Source organism: Chanos chanos, chromosome 15 (assembly GCF_902362185.1).
Source record: "Chanos chanos chromosome 15, fChaCha1.1, whole genome shotgun sequence".
In the NCBI taxonomy this organism is placed as follows: Eukaryota; Metazoa; Chordata; class Actinopteri; order Gonorynchiformes; family Chanidae; genus Chanos; species Chanos chanos.
The window spans coordinates 11,328,892-11,350,198 of NC_044509.1; the positions used below are offsets into that span (position 1 = coordinate 11,328,892).

The 21,307-nt window shown below is 40.2% G+C and overlaps 1 protein-coding gene across 1 annotated transcript in view; it reads left to right on the forward strand.

Annotated features, from left to right (window-relative positions):
* The first annotated feature begins 134 nt into the window (after positions 1-134).
* Positions 135-21,307, forward strand: part of grik1a (glutamate receptor, ionotropic, kainate 1a) — a 41,674-nt gene continuing 20,501 nt past the window's right edge. Inside the window, exons 1-5 of the mRNA XM_030792218.1 lie at positions 135-193; positions 2,561-2,732; positions 6,919-6,958; positions 15,317-15,496; positions 15,663-15,920. Coding sequence (XP_030648078.1) covers positions 135-193; positions 2,561-2,732; positions 6,919-6,958; positions 15,317-15,496; positions 15,663-15,920 — 709 coding nt within the window. The remainder of the gene's footprint in view (positions 194-2,560; positions 2,733-6,918; positions 6,959-15,316; positions 15,497-15,662; positions 15,921-21,307) is intronic.

Sequence of the window (21,307 nt, forward strand, 5' to 3'; positions counted from 1 at the left end):
ATGTGAGCCTTGATGAGGATGCATTTTTATCACTCGGTGAGTTGTGTTGCATCCTCAGGGTCACATAAAAGCTTTGGAGGAGAGTGTTTTTCGCTTAACTCATTCAACAATGAAAGAGACTTACCCTGGTCATCATGCCCGTCCACCGGCACACAGCCAGCGTCTTCTGGCAACAGGTGGAAAGTGTGGCACAGTAGGGTCTGCAAACCAGGGTCTGTTGTATGTGTCAGTAGCTCATCTAAACACACCTCTATTTTTTTTTTCACCTCAGCTCTTTACTTTTTATTTTTACTTTTGCCACGTTACAGCCAATACTTATTTTTAGTACAGGAGAATAATCCACGCTGGTTACACCACAATCCCAAACATTAATACGACAGTGTTTCAGAAGAAGAGGAAGAAGAAGAAGAAGAAGAAGAAGAAGAAGAAGAAGAAGAAGCCTTTATGTGCCGTTTGCTCAGGTACAATGTACAAGGGCATTGGAATTCTTGTGTAGATCTCTCAGTCATAACTGTAAGAGTACCGCGACGTCCCACTATGGGGCGATAGCCATCTTCCAAGGACTTCTGCATTTAACCCATCCAAGAGAGCAGTGAACACACACACACATTAGGAGCAGTGAGCAATCAGCACACACACACTAGGGGCAGTGAGCACACATACACACACACCCGGAGCTGTGGGCAAGCGCTGGGAAAGGGAAGGGAAAACGCTGTTCATTCATTCCCACAGTTTTCCTACCGATCCAGGTGAATCAAACTGGCGACCCAAACCTGCTTGTTTAGCCTTTAGGTCACGGCTGACCCAGATTTCAAATATTGATACATGTTTGCACGATAAAAGTGAAAAATGGATGTGAAGGGAAAAATATGCCCCCCCCCCACCCCCCAATACTTTACTGTCCAGATTCAACAGGAAGTAGAACACCGCGGAGACCCCACCCATGTGTTTTTTTTGGAAGATATGCACACCTGCCACAGTAGTACATGAGAACACTGTAGACAATAGCAGCAGCTGAGGCAACAGCTTTCAGGCCTACCCCAAGTGCATTACATAGTTACTACAGAGTCACGTCAATGATCAAATACAAAAAGCATGGCTAGGCTGACCAGGTGTCCTGCTTTGTGTTGTACTGCACAACATTTTGACCCTTTGTTTCGCATCTCACATACTGAGATAATGTACCACGTTTTCATTGGTCATTTGGTTTTTAATCGTTAGAAATAAGAGCACACTGACGCATTCTTTTAAATGTCCCGGTACACCAGCCGCTTATGCCGTTGCGGCATTGTTTCTACTCCATTTAATAGCGCTACATCAAAAGCAGCAACCTGACTCGCACAAATGCAACACAGCCAAGCTTTTCTAAAAGCCTGGCTTTCATCCAATGGCTGAGAAGAGAGCAGTGAAGGCTGTCATCGAGAGGCTGTGATGGCCGTCAATCAAACTGTGCAGATGTGCAGGGGCTGTGGTGAACTCCTCTGCTACATCACAAGAACCAAACTTAAACAAATTTTGCAGATATGAGGGCAAAAGCTACCAGGCGACGTCATGGCCACAAAGAAAAGAAAATGTTCTTTTATCGCTTCTGACCATGCTATTCATCCAATATGGATTTTGGTTTGAGACAAAGATTTGCATTGAAATTGTTTTATTTTATATCATATTTTATTTTGTACCTTATTTATGCTGTAGCTGGATTTGGTCAGGAGTATATCTTGAAAGACTTGAGCTGCATGATGCCTGCTGCTTTGCATAAAGACAGCTGCATTTGATGGCTCTGTAATGGCCAGAGCATGTTGGATGTCTACCAATAAAGACATGTTATGTTGCAATATTAGCGTGCCTTTGGGTTGACAAACACTGTGCTCATCATATCTTTCACATAGCAAAAGCTGTAGCCTGTATCTTTTATGGCCTAACTGGTGTGCTGTGGAATCAACTGGAGGACAAAATACAGGTGTTTATAAGACAAAAGGCAGAATACAAATGTTTCTTATTCAGTTAGATAGACATGATGTCAAAGTTTTAGGTTACCTTTTAGCATAGGTAACACGTCCCACATTGTCCCACACAAACTTACCACTCATCCCACATGTGATCTGTTTGCATCTGGTTACTCTATACTTACTTGGATCCCAAGTAAAGGACAGTTGCATAAGCATCAAATATGTCATTAATGAGCCTTTCATTTAGACTTTTTTTTTATTATGTTTTTATTGTTTTGAGGCCTATGTGTTTTTGTATGCTCCATTTGAAGAGTCCATCTTAATTTAGTTGTAAGACACTGCAATGACATCAAAGGCTATGGGCCTACCGACGTTGTATTATACACCATGCAACACTAACAAGTTTGTGTGGTTGTCAGAATATAGGCTATATATTACATATAGGCTATCCGATAGAAAATTACGGAGAGGAAGGGGGGCAGGCTACAGTACCCAGCCCCACCCAGACCACTGACTGTAATTAGCATTTGAATGGCCAAGCCATCAGTTAACGATTGTGGTCAGGCGGATTCCTGAAACCTCTGTACACAGCTGTATTCGGACATTTGTAGGAGTTTGCAGGTCCTCATAACAAAGTTCTACAGGCATCCGAATAGCTCCGGCAAACAGCAGGTTTCGCGGGAGTTTACTTTGTCCGGATCTTTCCAGATTTCCACACCATTTTTCACGCAGCTTGAGGGTTTGGCATCCACAAACTCAGCGAAGGAACAGTTCTCTGACAAGGTCCCCCAAACCCAGCCCAGGAGGGAAAATTTTATTGTTTTTTCCCCCAAACCTTATAATTAGAAGCTCAGTTTTACCTGGAATACAGTAGTGTTCAGTTCTCTGGCAATCACATTTTGGTCACCATGAACATGGGCGGAACTTCAGCACTCTAAAGGATGGAGTCAGTGATCCGTACCGTTCATGTAGGATGGCTAACTGGTGCTTTCAGTTTGCTGGTCACATTCTGCGTTAAGATTAAATTACACCAGTTTCCTTAAGTAGTTGTGCTCTGAGTATTTTTCTCCTGCAGGTGGCGCCGTCTCTCTCGTTTTTATCCGAAAACACGCTCTAGTGGAGTGATCTCGTTCCTTGTCATCTTATTGTGAATGAAAGAAATGAAAGAAATCACACAAGTCGGGGAACATGCATTTTTCTTTATCGACAGGGTTGATATCACTACACTTGTTTTTTTTTTTAGTTGGACACGTGATTATTTATTTAACCATTTCTTCTTATAAGATAGTTTGTTTAACTATAAAAGGATGCCATCCATAGAAAATTAGGATCATTAAGATACACTTCACTGTGGGAACTAAAACATAAAGCCAGTGGTGTGATGATAGTCATGAAAGTCTAAGCGAATGAATGAAAATGTGACGTTAAAAAAAACAACAACAACAACAAAAAAAAACCGTTAGCCAGATTTAAGTTAATCCCCACCGCGAGCCCTCTGTCGTCGCTGCGTGTCAAACGGTGCGCGCGCGCCACAAGTACCACCAGTGCTGGTTTTATCCGTACGGTCCTTGACGTGAACGTCGGGGGTGTCACTGGGACGCTGGGAATGAGTTGCCGAGTGTGATGGCGAAAATAATGGAATAATCAAATTAAAGTAACGTTTTCATTCATTTCAAAGGAAGGTAGAATTTCTGAAGAGCATAACCTCACACAAGCAACAACGTGGGAACGATGGAGTGTGGATGCAAGTGGACCACGCATATGGATCCGAGCGCCGACACTTCATTAGTTTTATAGTTGGCTAAAGTTGAATGCCTAATTTAACCACGGAGTCATGGAGATAAGACAGAGACTGTTACTTTGGCTCTTTTACATTTTTTCAGAGATTTATCGGAGTACCCAGCAAGTCATTAGAATCGGTAAGTGAAAGAAACATCATATTGTGCGTCTTCTTGCACAATTTAGACTACTCAAACGACTGGCAAGTAACGGTCAGAGGACACTTCGTCTGTTTCATTTGTTTTATAACCTGTTTGCTGTTCAGATTACAATGCTTTAGGCAGTAATGTTCGGCGAAATGTTCAACAGTTGGGGCTCATAATAATTTCCGAATCACATATTTGACCTCGCATGGATTTTGTGTGACAGTTTCGTTGTCGAAAAAAAATATTAGCCTACTTTCTAGTCAAAAAAACTCCCAACAGTCGAGGGCTTTCGGTAATAATCAAGAGCAATAAGGAGTTCTACGCATAAAGTATACCTCACATCTCATAAGTGCAAATTTTAGCGACAGAACCAGTGGTGAAATTTCTTCGGGAGACTGATGGGGTAAAATTCCTGACCTTTCTTACATCATAAATGTTTGTCAGAGGTCGTCAAATGTAAGCCAGTTGTAATCACATCGTAATGAATCTGACGTTGTCACTGGACGTAAACTACAACCCCCACTGTGGGAATTCTCCATTCAATATTTTTGAAACCTGCGCAGACACAGAGTACATGACAGTTACTGATTGCTGTTGCTGGGTGCTCGCACTGTCTTCGAGGCCGGTAAATCCCCTCAAGCAGTTTTAACAACCTATATTAATCCGCTTTCCAACCGGAGACTTGATTTGACTCTCCTCTCCAAAAAGATTGGTCTTAATTCGAAACGGCACAGTACGACCTCGTTTGTCAGATGACTGGGATGTGGGGTATTTTCAGTACTTTTTCAAACTTGTGGTTCATGCCGGCTTTTGAAATGTGTTTTTTATACAAACTAATATTCAACTAACTATATTCACAAAACCTGTATCTGCACAAATGCGTACAAAAAAGACTGGTGTACACACACACACACACACATCCTCAGAATTTCTCTCTCTCTCTCTCTCTCTCTCTCTCTCTCTCTCTCTCTCTCTCTCTCTCACACACACACACACACACACACACACACACAAACACACACAGGGAAACATATACCTGGAATTAGGGGATTAGGGATGATACCCAGTGACTGACAAGATGAATTCTGGGAAAGCTTATTGTCAGTTCTCCGTAGCATCCATAAGGGTAAAATGTAATTTTACTGTCGTTTTTCCTAAACAAAATAGTTAATAGATGCAATGAGTTCTTGCTGGATAGGGCCAATTCACAGAAGAAGAATGAATTGAGCTGTTCCAACTGGAGTTATGAACTGGAGTTTGAATCACAATTGAACTGGAATTACAGATACTTGAATGGAATCCAGTGGCCATAAGTGTAATTCCACATTATGGGGAATGGGGACAAAACTCACTATGAATAGCGAGTTTTGCTGTTTTGAGTGGAAATTGAGAAAGCTTCTGTTCAAACATATTTCAAAACAGCATCCAGAATCCAACCTCCAAAATGAAATATGAATAATTAAAGTAGATTGAAATCTTTCTAAGAAATAACATTCCTACCAACCTCTTAAGGAATATTTTAATGAAAACAGTCACCTTTTATAAAGCAGTCTTGAAATATTTCATTTACTATATTGAATTTTTCATCTCTTGGCTGATTGTTTAATGTCATTTTTATATTTAATATTTGTAGATAACACTACTCTTAGGTATGGATTTTAACCAAATTGCTACAAACTGAATTCTGCTTCTGGTAAATCCAATTCAGGTCAGACACTGCATCCTCAATTCTGGTGTCAGCTCCAACTCCTTTTCACGTTCCTCTAAGTGAACTGAACTGAATTAACCTTCTAATCAATAATGGCTATTGTAGCTGGGGCACTGCTTTATATCTGTACGAGATACACGGCGAAACCTTTTACTGGCGCCTGTGTTAATGAGAGGGGTTCTTTACCGATGCCGATTCAGAACCGGTGCCAAAAGCTGGACGCTAATGATAATGTTTCCTTTTCTACCACTGTTTTGCTGTCAGAGCTCCCCCCCAAGTTTCCTCTGTTTAATCTGAATGCAAACAAAGTTAGTATTTCACAAAGCAAGGCAGTTTGTCTTCACACCAAAGCATCTATGGCACTAATAACCTATTGATTTCACACATATCTATTCTTTTCACTTCACAAAAAAATAAGCCACAAGCTGGGATAGACTCTTATAGCTCAATGTGGGAAGACTGCTCTGTGTCAGACTCATTTGTCATAGTGGGCTACATTAAATATTGGACACTTATAAAATGTTCTGCTGTCTCTGACACTGTAATCTGTCACTGAGATGAACTTAGGGGCGGAGTCATCAGTCATCTGGTTCTTTATACTCAACCTGTGCAAAATCTAATCTGTTTAGGGTTTCACAGGAAACATTTAACAGTCAGTTAGTCTTTTTTTTTTTATAGTTCATACATTTTTATTGGAATTTTGCAAATTGAGACTAAGTGTTTGCTTGGTCCCAGTCTATCAGTAAGCTAATAGATGTCTAAGTCTGGTCCCATTAGCATTTTGCTGTTCTGATAAAATCATAACTTCAGTAATGAATCTAGCAACCATCAGCAAAGCACATCAGTACTGCTGGTGAACTAATGTTGTTAGGTTTCAGCTTTACTGCCTGCTTTAACATCAATGTATAGTGAGCCCACAGACATTTTACACTCTCAATGTGACAGAACCAAGTTTGATGTCTTTTTAAACTAGTTAGTAAGTTAACACAGAAATCTACAGATCATCGCTGGTCTTCAAACCGAGACCCCCCCCCCCCCCCATCATGGAAATTCAGCTGTCCCTGTCTTCACCTCCTTCTTCTCTTCCTCTTCTCTCCAAAGACAAGGGAAACATAAAAAGACTCGTCAGAATGGTAGAGCAGCTTTCTTCTCTCTCTCTTTCTCTCTGTCTCTTTTTTCCCAACTTTATTTGAACGAGGAAGGTTCGTTGAGAGACAGATCCATTTCAGCAAGACACCCTGAGGTTATGTGACAGGGACACTGTGCTGCAATGTTTCTGCTGCCAGTTTGGTTTAAATACCTTAGCAAAGGGTAGAATGGTAGTGGTCTGTGTTAGGACTGCAAGCTTACAGCACTCTGCTTATCTGACCATACTGAACGTTTGAATCATTTGCAGAATTGCAGAACCATATAAATTAAACACTTTGCTATCTGCATTATTCATGTATCCTTCTTCACAATTCACCTTTAAATCGCTTCTTGTTGTTTTAATACAATTTGTTTCACTGGATGGCTGAGAATGTTGCAATGCCATAAAGATTTGTATCAATGATGACAAATGAGTGCAAATATGATTTAACTTAACGGACAAATCAAAACCCAGATGTGAGTGAATGATGAGTCAGAGGTTTGCAGTTGTGTTGCAGTTCCTCTTTGCCGTTTGTGACGAGCATTCACCTGAATGTTGGCGTTTGCTGCCAGCAGACTGGACAGGACGTTTCTCGTCCTGTAGGAATAAACAGCTGTGTCCTAGACATTTATATGTTGGTGTTTGGAACACCAGTTATTTTTCCACATGTTCCGGGGCCAAGAAATCTCCAGATATGTTTAGTGACGGGATATTAAAGCACATTCAGAGGCGGTCAGAATCTGCAGGAGCTTACTGAAGTCTGGCCTGAGTGAATGTGCGCATGCAAGCAGGAAGCGCCTTGGTCTGTCCGAGGAGATTAATCCTGTTAGGTTTGGCTTGTCGTGGCCCCAGATGCGTGTTTTGAGGTGTGAAATATGACTCTTCTACAGTGATCAGCAGAATTTACTCTAGTCTGAATGGCCACGCTGAATGAATTTGATAAGTGCTTAACTCCTGGCCTCTTACCACGTTTATATGCATAAACATATGAATGTGTGTGTGCGTGGTGTGTGTGTGTGTGTGTGTATGTGTGTGTGTAAATTCTAGTCAAAAATGTTTGAAGATGTATTACCAGGCGCCAGACTTCATACTTATTGGATGGGCCTTGACCGTGCATGCCTTGATATTTCAGAGACTGCTGTGCAGGGTTTTTTTTCTTTTTCTTTCACACAACCAGATTCTCCTTTTGGCCAAATGGAGGTAAATTAAACTGGCTTGCAGTGCTAGAAACCATTTAGCTCTGAATAGTGCATTACCATAAAAGCAATGTACACTCTAACGGTGCCTCATGGAACGGGTGGCACCACAAGGAGAAAATTACACTCTCGCTGACAAAATGAGCATTTGGTTGGATTTTTTTTTCTTTTTTCCAAATGTTCTTATTTGGTTTTTAGCCATTGACAGTAGGAGCTCGCTCTTCATTACCACAATCATTTATGACAGTCATAATTTAAAAACAGAATAAAAAAAATGAAACAACAACAACAACACAAAACAGGAAACAAAGCACAAAGAGTTGTCATTTGAAGTGTAAAAAGCAAAGAGCCAGAGTACGGGAAAAGGGGTGTTGTTATATGAAAACATCAAATTTCCATATTTTCTTTGATTTTGACTCTCCCATCTTAACTTGGTTAAAAAAAAAAAAAGAAAAAAAAGCCAACATTGGTATGCACGACAGCTCTTTATTCTTTTGTTTATATTTGGTTCATGTTTTTTCTATGTTTGCTGTCAACAGGGATGTGTTTGGCCCTAGCCTTGATGAATGTGAATGAGAGGGAATCAGCAGTGGGCTGCCCATGTGTTTACAGAAATCATAGTAATGTCTTTATGATGTGTGAGTAGAATACGTCAACACTGAGAAAGAGAGAGAGAGAGAGAGAGAGCAGGTAGGTCAAGAGTAGGGCCAGGTGAGTTTTGTGACAGTCAAACAATATGAATATTGAAACAGTGAGTTCCTTGGCCAGTCTGTGGTATTTTTAAAGTCACATGGTCTTTTTATTTTTCCAGGGTTTCTCTTTACTTTGTTTAGATGTGTGTCTTTGTGTGTGTGTGTGTGTGTGTTTATGAAAGACAGAGGGAGAGTGAGAGAATGAAGGACTATTGTAACCTGTTGTAACCTATTCAATGAGTCTGGCTGAGTGTACAGATGGACCTGAGTCAGATAAGTATCTGAATGAATAAGTGTTTGATTGAATGGGCTTTGGTGCAGCTCATCTCAGTGTTCCCTTTTCCTTAGAACCGTAGTGACTTCAGTATAGAAGGACACAAGGTAAAAGGAGCCATGAAAAAGTATTGGGACAGGACCCAGTCATTCAAATATGAGTTTTACCTAGATCTAGCACACAGCAAAGAGCTAAAGATATGCTGGACAGAAGTGCATTACATGTGAGAGTGATTTTTTTTTTTTTTGCTAAACTTCATGTTTAATTATTTGACAGACATGAACACAATGACATCAGGTGTGTATTGCAGTAAAGCAAAATGTACTCATTTATTCGCAGTGATGTGCAATGCAAAAATGTTATCGAATATGCATTATTGATGTTATACATCACACAATAGAGGAGACATTTCGATCACACCAACATCGGCGCTTCAGCAACTCCACCATTAATGCTTTCGTACTTATTACACAATCGCAACACTGACAAGGATTAGATATTGTAAGGAGAGTGGACAGATTATGTTTAGTTGTAGGTCGGAGACGCGTTATGCAGGACTTCTTAGTTAGCCAGATAATTTTGGTTAAATGTCATCACAGTCCTGAAGGAGAGTAGCTAAGGAGCATTCCTATTGGACAGTCTTGTCATTTGGCTCAAGTATTTTGGCAAACTGAGAATTCCCACCAGGGGTGCCCAGACCCAGTTTAGTTTTGCCTCTGTGAAACACTCGCCCTGATTCACTGAGTTGTTCAAAGTCTTGTTTTCCAGGTAAAATCAGCAGGACTGCGGACGTCAAGGAGACGAGATGAACACCTGCCTGTAGTGTAAACATGTTGCTAGAGTACAGCTTGTTATACCAAGACATATGCACAATGAAAGAAAGCATGGAAAAAACTGGTTTTGTGCCGGATTGTACACACCACTGCACTGAGGCAGGTTCTGTCAAAGATATGGTTCCTTAACATGTCACATTGTCACTCTTTTACATTTAAGTCAGGGAGTTTTTCAGGGTGATAAACTAAATTTGATTAACTCCCTTTCATGGTAAGAAACCTGGAAACTGCTTTCATTTCTATTTCTATCAAAAATGTTAACTTGATGATAGTTTTGTCCTGTAGCCTTTGTCCCTGTCATTGCTCTCCTTTCACTGTGCATATGTCTTTGTGCAACTAGCTGTACACTAGCAACATTTTTACACTACAGCCAGGTTTTAATATTGTCTCCTTGACATCCGCAGTCCTGCGGATTTTTACCTGGAAAACAAGACTTTGAATGACTCAGCGAATCAGAGCACTATTTTTTTTTGTTGTTGTTCAAAGGTCTTGCACAGAAAAATGCTCAGGCAATGCTGTTTTCATATCATATTAGATATAAATGATTATGTAATTAATATTTATTTATAAACTCCCAGTCTACCACAAACTGTGTGGAGAAAGCTCAATACTGATGCAAATATTTGATCATGTTCACTTGCCTCACTGTTTGTTGTAAGCAGTGTAGTGGTTTGCAATTAGCTGTGCATATTCTCTCTGCCCTGGGTATCGTCTACTGAGCTGGCCGAGTCGTGCGCATTCCTGAAAGTAATTTTCTGACATAAGTTGGGCAATTAAATGCCATCTGTCTTTTTGTCTTGGAGATCCCTCTTGAGTCACTCCCTGTTGAGTTAGAAGAGAAAGAAAAGTCCCTGGAGTCTTTCAGGCTCTGGGGCACACATTTACTTCGGTAAATGCCAGTGTTTGGAAAGAATGGAGCAGTTACAGATTAAACACACAGTACAGGCAAGAACACAGCACAATAAATTAGTGCTTAAAACTTCTCCTTTTGTGCCTTTTTGGAATGTCACTTTGAGAAAAAATATCTGGCTTTCGTGAAGAACCAGCTCGTCTATTGTTCTAAGATAATTTGGTACGGGAGAGAGAGAGAGAGAGAGTGTGTTCTGAAGATGTTGGTGGTGGTATTGGTGGTGTTGGGGTGGGGGGGGTGTCTCATTTATGATTTTAATTGTGTTCACAGATTGTTAGAATTCTATGGAACATTGTCTAAGAAGACGACATTACAAAAGTTAAAGTACCCACAGCATCCTGCGTAGCCCCCACCCATACTGACAGTGTGAACTGCTGCTTCACAGAGCTTTAATTACTGCCCAACGGTTTTTAGACAAAAGCACTAATTGTACTGTACGAAAATTCCCCAGTGTCTGGAGATTTGGGCTTTTAAGATGCAAATAAGGATATCGGTAAGTAATAGCGATACGGATTTTCGAGTATAGAAAAAAGCAATTAAAACTCATCCCAAACAGACTCCAAAACACTCATTAAAATATTCCTCTTATATCAAGCGTGTTTATAATTCCTGCATTATACAACATTCGTTTTCATTTCTCTTTTTATTTGTTTTGATGCGATGCATTTGAAATAAGTAGAAAAAAAAAACGAAAATAGAAAGAAAAATGTCGTGAAAAGTTGACTGTTCTGGGTTTGTCACCTGTGTAATTGTTGGAGTTTGTTTTTGTTTGTGTGTGTGTGTGTTTGAGGCGTCGGCAGGGCATGCTGTGAGCGGTGTGGTCTAAGTTTTGCTGTCTTTGTAGTGTCTGCTGATCAAAGGGGGTGGGCGGGCCTTCCTGCTCGGTTTGTCATCCTGTCACCCGTCCAGACTGCAGGAACACTGCTGAACAGGCTCAGGCACAAACCGCCTCAAACTTTTATGTGCTACATAAATGACATCTATCCTCTGGGAAGATGCTCAGCTGTTGTGTAATATTAGAGTCCTTTGTGATGCATAGCGCATGCGTGCACATGCACCCGCGTACACACACGCGCGCACACACACACACACACACACATACACACACACACACACACTCACACACACGCACACACACACACTCACTCACTGCGGTCTGCAGGAGGTAAATATCACTTTTAATGAGATCCTGCAAGTGATGTTTATGACAGAGAAAGATAATTTGTTTAAAATTAGCATATATTTTATTGTTGTTTTCTCTGTGGTGGTCTGTGGTCTTTGCCCAGTCGTCATACTTACGAAAGTACTTCAAAGTTTATACTGCCTCTCTATTGCTTTTTTAAAATTCGTTTATTTATTGATTTCAAGCATTGAAAAAAAAAAGTTATGCGAGTTGAACATCCCATGCTGCCAGCATTACCAGGGGTGATTCATAATAGAGGCTGTTTCATAGGTGAAAGTGCCCAGGCGCCGTGCCTCCCCCGAGACCCACATGCCAATGAACAGAAATAATGCATTAAGTATTCCTGAGTAACCGCTCGCTCTGAACAGAGCAGGGAAGAAACACGCATACACAGCTCTCTCGTTCTTTTTGGAGAGAGAGAGAGAGAGAGAGAGAGAGAGAAGGGGGGGGGCTCTTTGTCTTTCTTTATCTCTTTTCTTTTCACCACTAACTTTAAAAGGCAGAACTCACCATTTTTTTTCCTACTCAATTCTTTTTCATTTGTCAGCAGACTGATTCCTGGCCTTTAACGTGGCATTATGGAGGGGAAAAAAGACTGAATAGACGAGTCTATTCATTTTAATTTGATTTGGGGAGATGAACAACATACAGTATTTAAATGTACTACATGTCTAATGGAGCTTGTTTAATTTCCTTTCCTTGTGTTGCAAAGCTCTGATTTACTGTATTACTCTCTTTAAAAATTGAATTTGTTAAAGCACAGAAGCACAGCACTGTGCCTTATCTGAGTTCTACATTGTCCATTGCCAACCAAAACACCTCTGCCATTCTATTTCTGAATTAGCAGTGATTATCACTATCTCAGGTTCAGGTTAGAGAAAAGCCTATTTCCAGTGTCTCCCCCACCCTCCACCGTTTAACTTCCCCGGAGGGCAGATTAACATCTGAATGTGACACCCACAACATTTTTAATGTTTTGTCACTGGGAAAGATAGCACCACCATTTTCTGACTTCTGGGCTACAATCCTTCCACACAAACTGCAGTATTTCCCAAATCCTGCTCCAGGGAGTAAGCCACCGAGCAAGAATTCTGGGTAAGCCACATAACCAGAGCCAAAAGGTCCAAAACCATCCAAGAGGAGATCAGCTAGGGAACATGGCCGCAGGATGTAGTCATCTGACTTTTGACTGAAGTTAGCCAACTAGCTGAAAATTTTTACTCAGTGAATTACATTCCTGGTGACACAGGGGATTGTACTCTTTACTTTTTATGTTGTGACGAAAACAACTGATTCAAATAATCTTCATGTCAACAAATTTTAGATCTGTTGATTCAGATATGTTAGTGTTGCAGTTTAAAGAAACCGCAATTCTGTGGAGTCCACAGTGTTTAGACATCTCTTGACATCTTCTAGAAACATCAGTTTTACTGTTGATGTATTCATTTAGTTGTTTATATTCTTTTTCATCACCTGATGTAGAGAGATAGAGAGTGTGCTTATCATTTATTTAGGAGATGTATCTTTTATCACATGTGTTCTAATTATCTAACAGACTTAGTGATCTAAAAGATTCTGTTAAAATAACTGATCCAGAATCATCCAAGCATCCAAATTCTATGCACCTCTCCAGCATTTACATTCAGATTGTCATCTCTCTCCCTTGACAAGTAACTTTGGACTAGGTATCCAAAACAGTACAAACAGAAATATTTTATGAGGAAGTGTTATGAAACAGATGCACCCGCATAATGTTGGCGTCTCACGGTTTAGCCTCACCCAGGGAAAGTTGTAAGCAAACCCCCATATTGCAGGGCTTTTCATGACCAGCCAGCTTAACCGTATCTGACTCAGCCAATCAAAAGCCTGAAACGAATCTGAGTGACAGGGAATGGCATGCTACATTACAGTCTCCAGCAGCAGCCCGCATGCACTCTGCCTATGCAGGAGGAGCTCTGCCTACTCTAGGCAAAAAAAAACAAAAAACAGAAAAAAACAATTGGTGACACACTTAGACTGAAATCAAGACTCGATATTTCCCTCGCACTCCAAGCAGAGCCTGGTAAAATCAGGGTTTTCTTTTTATTTGAAAGACAGGGGCCTTTTCTTAAGTCTCTTCAGTCTTCCCTGTCCTTGTGACCTTACTCTCTTGATTAATACAGTAAATAAATGACAGTTTTTGATGGAGACTCCGTAAGGCTTTTGTACAATGTTTGTCCATTGCCTCAAAGCACTCAGTCTTGACAGAACTTTAGTAATTTAAGTACAAAAGGACACAAGGCAAAGGAGACATGTAAGGGAATTGGGACAGGACACAGTCATTCAAAGGTGTCGAGTACTTATTCGATCCAGTGCTGGTCTGAAGCCTCAAATGGTGATAGAGGAGATTAAAGTGGTGTTTTTTTGTAATGATAGGTGATGGTAAACTGTCATAGATGAGGAATCAGCCATCGTTGCCAGAATACAAGCATGTAAACATGCATTAATGTGAGATTTGTGAAATTGCCAGATTAGTCACAGGTCATCCCCAGTCCTTTCGTTGCTTAAGTGACTGACTGAAACATGCTGGTAGAAGCTTCTTGAACAACTCATTTAGCTCACTTTCTTGAACATCCTAGATCAGAGCATAGTTTAACATTTGCCAAGAGCTCGTAGCAACTCTGCTATTCAACGTCATGTGCCCTTACTTTCTGGTTCTTTTTCTCTCTGCTGGTTGTCTCTGCTGAAGCATTTCAACAAAATCCATCAAACAGTTTAGTAATGAGCGTATTATTTAAGCTCCCTTTAGCACGTTATGGCCTTTTAAAAACGGACTGAAAAATGTGTTTTCTTTCTTTTTTTTTTTAAAGTCAAATATCCAGGAGATATTAAACTCTGAACTGGAGTGGGTCTGAGATTAATTTCCGGCTCTCATCAAGGGTTCAGTAGAGCTCTAATTACCAAAGCCTGGAAATTTAAATCGTGCTCGTCATGTTTAAGGGCCATGAACACAAATTGTAATCTGTTTTGCATGCGTAAGAGTTGTTTTGTTGACTTTCGCGTCACAACGCTGATCCCTGTGCGGGAGCGTTGCTCCAACCTGGGGGCACTTGTGTAATCAACCGTCAAAATTTATGACCATGCTTCGACCGTCTTCTTTGTAATAAACAACAGGAAGATACGCAGCGGTTCAAACAAATTGCTTTTAACAAGGTCTCTCGTTTCTTGACGAATTGAATGATTTTAAAAAACACTGTAAATGCCCAGTGCCTCAGTGCCCCAAGGGTGATACAACCGTCCCATTTTTACAATTCTTTTTTTTTTTTTCACCTTTTCTGCTGAGCCACGCAAGTACTCCATCATTTCTTTTTATCTTTTTCTATGATGCATTTTTATTTTATTATGCATAAATAAAAACATGCACATTCCATTAAAATTTGTAATAACCTTTGTTTCTTATAAGTATCTGAGCCTCCCCCCACCCCCACGCCATTTTCTTTCCTCTCTCTCTCTTTTCTCTTCTTTTGTCTCCTGGCTTTGGTGTTTCTAGGAGGAATCTTTGAGACCAGAGAGAATGAGCCAGTGAGTGTTGACGAGCTGGCCTTTAAGTTTGCCGTTACCAGCATCAACCGAAACAGAACCTTAATGCCAAACACCACACTGACCTATGACATCCAGAGAGTCAACCTCTTCGACAGTTTTGAAGCCTCACGAAGAGGTAGAACCTTACGTGAAATTATTATATCGGTAAAGCCTGTAAGGAGATAATATTGCACTAATCTCCCCTCTTATCCTTTGCTACATCTCTTTTATCTTAGTTTTATCATCTCTTCTCTTTGCTTTGTCATATTTCCATCATCTTTCTCCTTTCCCGCTGCTCTCAGTATGTGACCAGTTGGCTTTGGGCGTGGCGGCGGTTTTTGGCCCTTCTCACAGCTCCTCTGTCAGTGCTGTCCAGTCCATCTGCAATGCCTTAGAGGTCCCCCACATCCAGACCCGCTGGAAACACCCATCGGTGGACAATAGAGACACCTTCTACATTAACCTGTACCCAGAGTACACGTCCATTAGCCGGGCCATTCTGGACATTGTCACCTTCTACAAGTGGAAGTCTGTCACTGTGGTCTATGAAGACAGCACTGGTGAGTGACATGCTAAGCTTCAGGCCTACCACTGAAACACGAGCACCCAATTATTATTATTAGTATCATTAGTATCGTTATTATTATTACTGTTGTTGTAAAATAGGAAACATCATCAAGAACAACTCTGAAAGACCCAAAAATGGTAATTGAAGTTGCCAAATGCAGTTTTCATAACAATAATAATAATAATAATAATAATGACAATAATAGCTTGTAACTGAATGCAACAAAGATGTTGTAACAGCACTGGTGAAATGAGAAAAAAATGGTACAGAAATAGTAGTATAATAAGGAAACAACAGTAGAGAAAATGCACAGTTTTTGGCTGTAGCTTAGGTAGGACAAGCTGTGGTATGTGTGAAGATTGCCTGTGTGCTAAGACACAGACAGTTATGATAAAGTTTATGCACTATTGTGAAGCCACTAGGGCCTGAATATTTGAGTAGGAACCTGGGAGCCAATGCCAAGAAACAAGGAATGGTGAAATTTGTTGTGTTCCTACAAACTTAACAGCCTTGTATGCAACTGAATCCCAAAGGTGCTAGTCTCTGCAGGATGGCTCATATAAATATCTAACAGTGAGATAGGAAGGGCTGCACATGTAATTGAGAGTCTGGCACCGAATGTTCCTTTAATGGTAAATCTAGCTCAGAGAAAACACACATGGTTTTTGTCACAAATGTCACACACTTTCACTCGCAGTTTCATAAGGTTGGGTGCACACAATAGAGGGTGTTACATACATTTACTTTCAGCATCACATGACCATCACATCTGTCAGTGAATATTCACATTATCAGTAAAACAAACATTTGGTATCTAAGCACAAATACTTGATATTTCTCAGAGCTCAAACATTTTACTCAACACCTACTCAAACTCGACATCAAGATTACAATGGCCCCTGTATCTGTGACAAGAACAGATATATCATAAAAAGCAATTTAAAAATTTAAATCAAATATCCTTCCAGAAACATGAAGATAACAAGACTTCATCAAATAATTGTCAGAATAATGAAAAGGATTAAGCCAAGGTGATCTGTTGTGTTTATTATCAATGTCCGGTACATCTCTGTCTCTATAGTAACTGCTTGATATTCCCCGATTGATTTAGTGTTATTTCTAAATGCCAGTGAATTTCAAAGAGGCTACACTAGTGTGATTCCCTGCCTAGTAAAATTTAGCAATTACATATTCCATATTTCAACTGAAATCCTTCATTTATGGTTGATTACATTTCTGTGTGTTACCACATTAATAGTTTAAAAATCTTTTGGGAGAGCTGGTTACACAAATGGAAGACACACTTTGGATTTTATCTCTCTTAAAGCAGAACCTTGTTGGACTTGCTTTAATATCTCTGAATCTCTCTGATCACAGTGTGAAATGATCCAGCCTTACTAAAATGACACAAAAGAATGGGTCTGTCTGATTCACCATTATATGAGCTTTTAATAACAACGCTTGGTTTTGATTGTAATTTCCTAATTGCCTTTTTCTTCAAACTACTAATGTTTTCATATTTTGGCAAGGCTTTAGACTTGATAGATTTTCAATATCCTAAAACAATTAACAAAAGTAGATAAAGTAGCACTGGGATTGGCTAATGGAACAAAAGAAACTGTTTTTTTTTTTCCTGGCCTCAAATTTTCTCAGGGCGTTCTGTTCTGTGTCTAACTGTTTAAGAAGAATTCCACTCTCTAATTGTGTAATTCTGAAAGACGTGGAGGCAGATAAAACTACTCAGGCAAGAGGAAAGTGCGTTAAAATCATCCATCGGGGAGAAAACAGCAACAACAACAAAGAAAGCATAAAAGCAAAAACAGGTTTTTGAATGTTACAGAATTATTGGAAAGACCTGATGCGTTATAGTTTTAAGAAGATTACCAGATTTACAAGACAATTTGCAGCACAGTGGTATTAGGATAGAATATTATTTCTTTTTAGATGGCTCTCTGTCTTGTGAGTTTGATTTCTGTTCTTGTTGGCTTTTATAGTAGCAATTCATTAGGATCTATCGCTCATGACCCCTGGTTCATTTTTATGTTCATTGAAATTGTTTTTACTTTTTTAATGTGTTATATTAAGGCAGTTTTATGAGTATTTTATGTGTATGTATTTCATGAGCAGTTGCAGTTGTTGTTGTTGTCAGATTTATTGGATGAGAGAATAAGAGCCAGTTTGTATGAGTGTAAATGTAGGTTTTTGCTGTTTAAGTGCAATATGTCATCCTTACAATGACAATATCTCATGTTGTCAGTGAGACAGAACATGGGGGGTTTTGTCCATCCTGTACTAAGAACAACTGGCGCACTTGGGTGAAGAATGTTTCTGCCAGAGCACATTTGGAGTAGCCATATGGTCTATGGTGCTTACCACATGTTCTCTGTCAGACCTGCATCACAGAAGTGTTTGACCTGTTTCAGTGTCTGGGTTCCTACGCACTTCTCCTCAGTGCTCCTTCTCCCTGTAACCTTGCTCTTTCTACCCACTGGATAAACTGCAGTTGTTGTTGGGGGTTTTTTTTTGCACTCTTTTGAAGTTTATTTGGCACACATTCAGCTCTGGTAAAATTTGAGCAAGAGAAAGGATACAAGATACAGGTAAAAGTGTACGGGGATAGCAGCCCGACATTCTAAACACTTCAGGCCTGTCTCTTGTTGACTCCTTCTGGTGCGTCTGACGCATTTCAGTTCTGATTCCAGTCTAAACTCCCCGGTCGCTGAGCCCTGCTGTTTGTGAAGGCTTTTGACAGGAAATGAAATGTCACGTCGTGCCAGGCCGCAGAGTCCTGTGTGTCCTGAGTGGACTCTGAATATAGAGCACTGCTCTATCCCTTCCCGAGACTTTTCTTTTCCCCACCGTGCCTCTGCTGGAGGTAAGCTACCTCTTATACCACAGTCCTTTGCACATTGGTCACTATAAAGAAGAAATGTCAGTCGGGTGAGGGTCACTGGATTATTACCACTGCTCTCTCCCTGTAAAAGGTCCCAGAGTCCACGTGAGAGGGAGCGGTCTTGCCCACTCCCCTCTTTCCCCTTTTGCTGAATGAACTTCGTTTCAGTACTTGACTGTAATTTTTCAGTATTCCAGTATTTCTCTGAGCTGCAAATGGAAAATCTTTTTGAACTGACCATGTTTAGCTGAGATGCTCAATGCTGATTTATTGTGGTACTTTGAATGCAAACATGCAAAACGGTTATCAGGGGTTAGACTGTGTCATCATACAAACTGACATACAAAATTTTCTTGATAATTCACATCAAATTGGTTTGGTAGACGTTACTGTAACCCCCCCCCCCCCCCCCCCCCCCCCTCAATAATTTAATCTTACAAGAAGAAAACCCTGTGATGCCCATGACAGGAAAAAAATATCTGTGTGAATCTTCTCCAAGTCTTTGTGTGAAATCAAATTTTAATCTCTTAAAAAGTGCTCCATTCAAAGCTTTTCGTCCACCCAGTGCGCTGCAGTGAGGGGCTGCTGTTCTGATAGAGAGAGCAGATAAGGGGCCTCAGGGAGACCACGTAACGAGCCAGAGTCTTATCTCTGTATTGGTCACCAAGGTGACCCTCACCTCCTCTGATTAGTGGGCATTGGACGAATTGGTTATTACTCCCAAGATTGCTTTTAAATATTCATATTTTTGGTCTTTTGTCAGACCCGAATGTCCTTGCACTTCTTCCCCCCAAATCGCAGATATATGAATGTAAATTTGAATGTGTAAAAAAAACCCCAAAAACCTAAAGTTGATGCTATTCTTTAACTTGCAAGCACAGCATGTGCTTAATACTCTCTCTCTCTCTCTCTCTCTCTCTCTCTCTCTCTCTCTAAAAAAAAAGAAAGAAAGAAAACCGAAGGCAGAGACAGAGAAAGAAAAAATGACTTTGAAACAGGAAAGATTTGCTTCATTAGAAAAGGCTTGTATGAAATTTAGCAGCTTTGAAAATGATTAGTGTGTCTGATTCACAGTCAGTGACTTGGAACCAATATTATTAGAAGATCATTAGGAGAGCTTGGGGAACAGATGCCAGCTCAGTGTAGCCTTAGAGAGCACTGTAGCAAAGCTAATGTAGACTCTTTTAACTTAACCCATTACGTAGGTACAGCTTTTGCCAGAACCGTTTTAACATGTTATCCATAACGAAAACTGTGATTCATCCTATTTACAAATGAAAACAAAACAGTCCTTTGGTCGTCGATGTTTTAGAAAGACAAGAAAGGCAAATACGGGTACTTTTTTTGTAGTCCCTAGGGGTTTGTAATCAAATGCTTCCATTGAGGGCTTTGTATACAAGTAATTAGTCTTCCTTTGCTTTCTCACATTCCCTTGCATTCTCTTGTCATTAATTATAGTGGTCTTTTCAAGTCTGTAGTTAAATTTATGATCAGCATAACATATTAGCATAGTGTCTGTGCAGGGAGATTGCATGAGTTGTTCACAGTTTTCACGTAGTTTTTAAGTGGTGTCGCTTAAATATTTCATGAAATAGTCATTTCAAGTCATGAAGTAGTAAAAGTCATCAAGGCAGTGAATAGTAAATCTAGTACAGATTTGTTTGTACAGATCTAGCACAATGTGGTCCAGATCTAGTTTGTAGAGATTAACATAGTAAATCTATACAAAAGCCATCACCCACTGGTATAGTAAATGAATACAGGGTAGAGTAACATGTGGCAGATGTAGGAGAGAATGTGCTTTAACTATTTGAATGATCGGGCCCTGTTCCAACAGCTGTGTTCACCTCCCACCCCGTGTCCTTTTCTACTAAAGTTACTAAAACAGAACTGAATGTGTTCAAAAACCCTCATCATGTGAATGGCTTACAGAGACTGTATCATGGTTTCCTTTATGTAGTGAAAAGAGTTTGAGGCCACTGGAAAGGGAGCACTGAGGTGTGTTGGGATGGGACCAACCAGTATATGTCTGTCCCAAGGTGTGTTTTGACACGTTTGAGTTGTGTGATGGTGGAGGTGGGCTGTGATGCATGTTTACTGCCATTATTACAACTGACTGCTGACTGACTGTCGCAAAATGTCTCCTGGTCACGAGAAGGAAAAGGTCTTTTGTCCATCACCGTTTGGTTTTCGGGGCTGAATTCTGACAAGTCAGTTGGCTTAAGTTTGAATACAATGTTCTAGTAGGGAACAGAGGGTCTGTCTCTGACTACAAATTGTATTTGTCTTTTGAAACCAATATTTTCCTTTCCTCCCATCCATTTTCACTCTGGACTTATCTGGCTAAATAATTCAAATCGCTCTACTTCATAAGAAATTCATACCATGATATTACTCTGTGGTCAGTTTTATATCCTTTCGATTGTACTCCTGAACATTGGAGTGTCAAAAGAAGTTGCCCTGGATTAATGTGCCTTACACCCAGC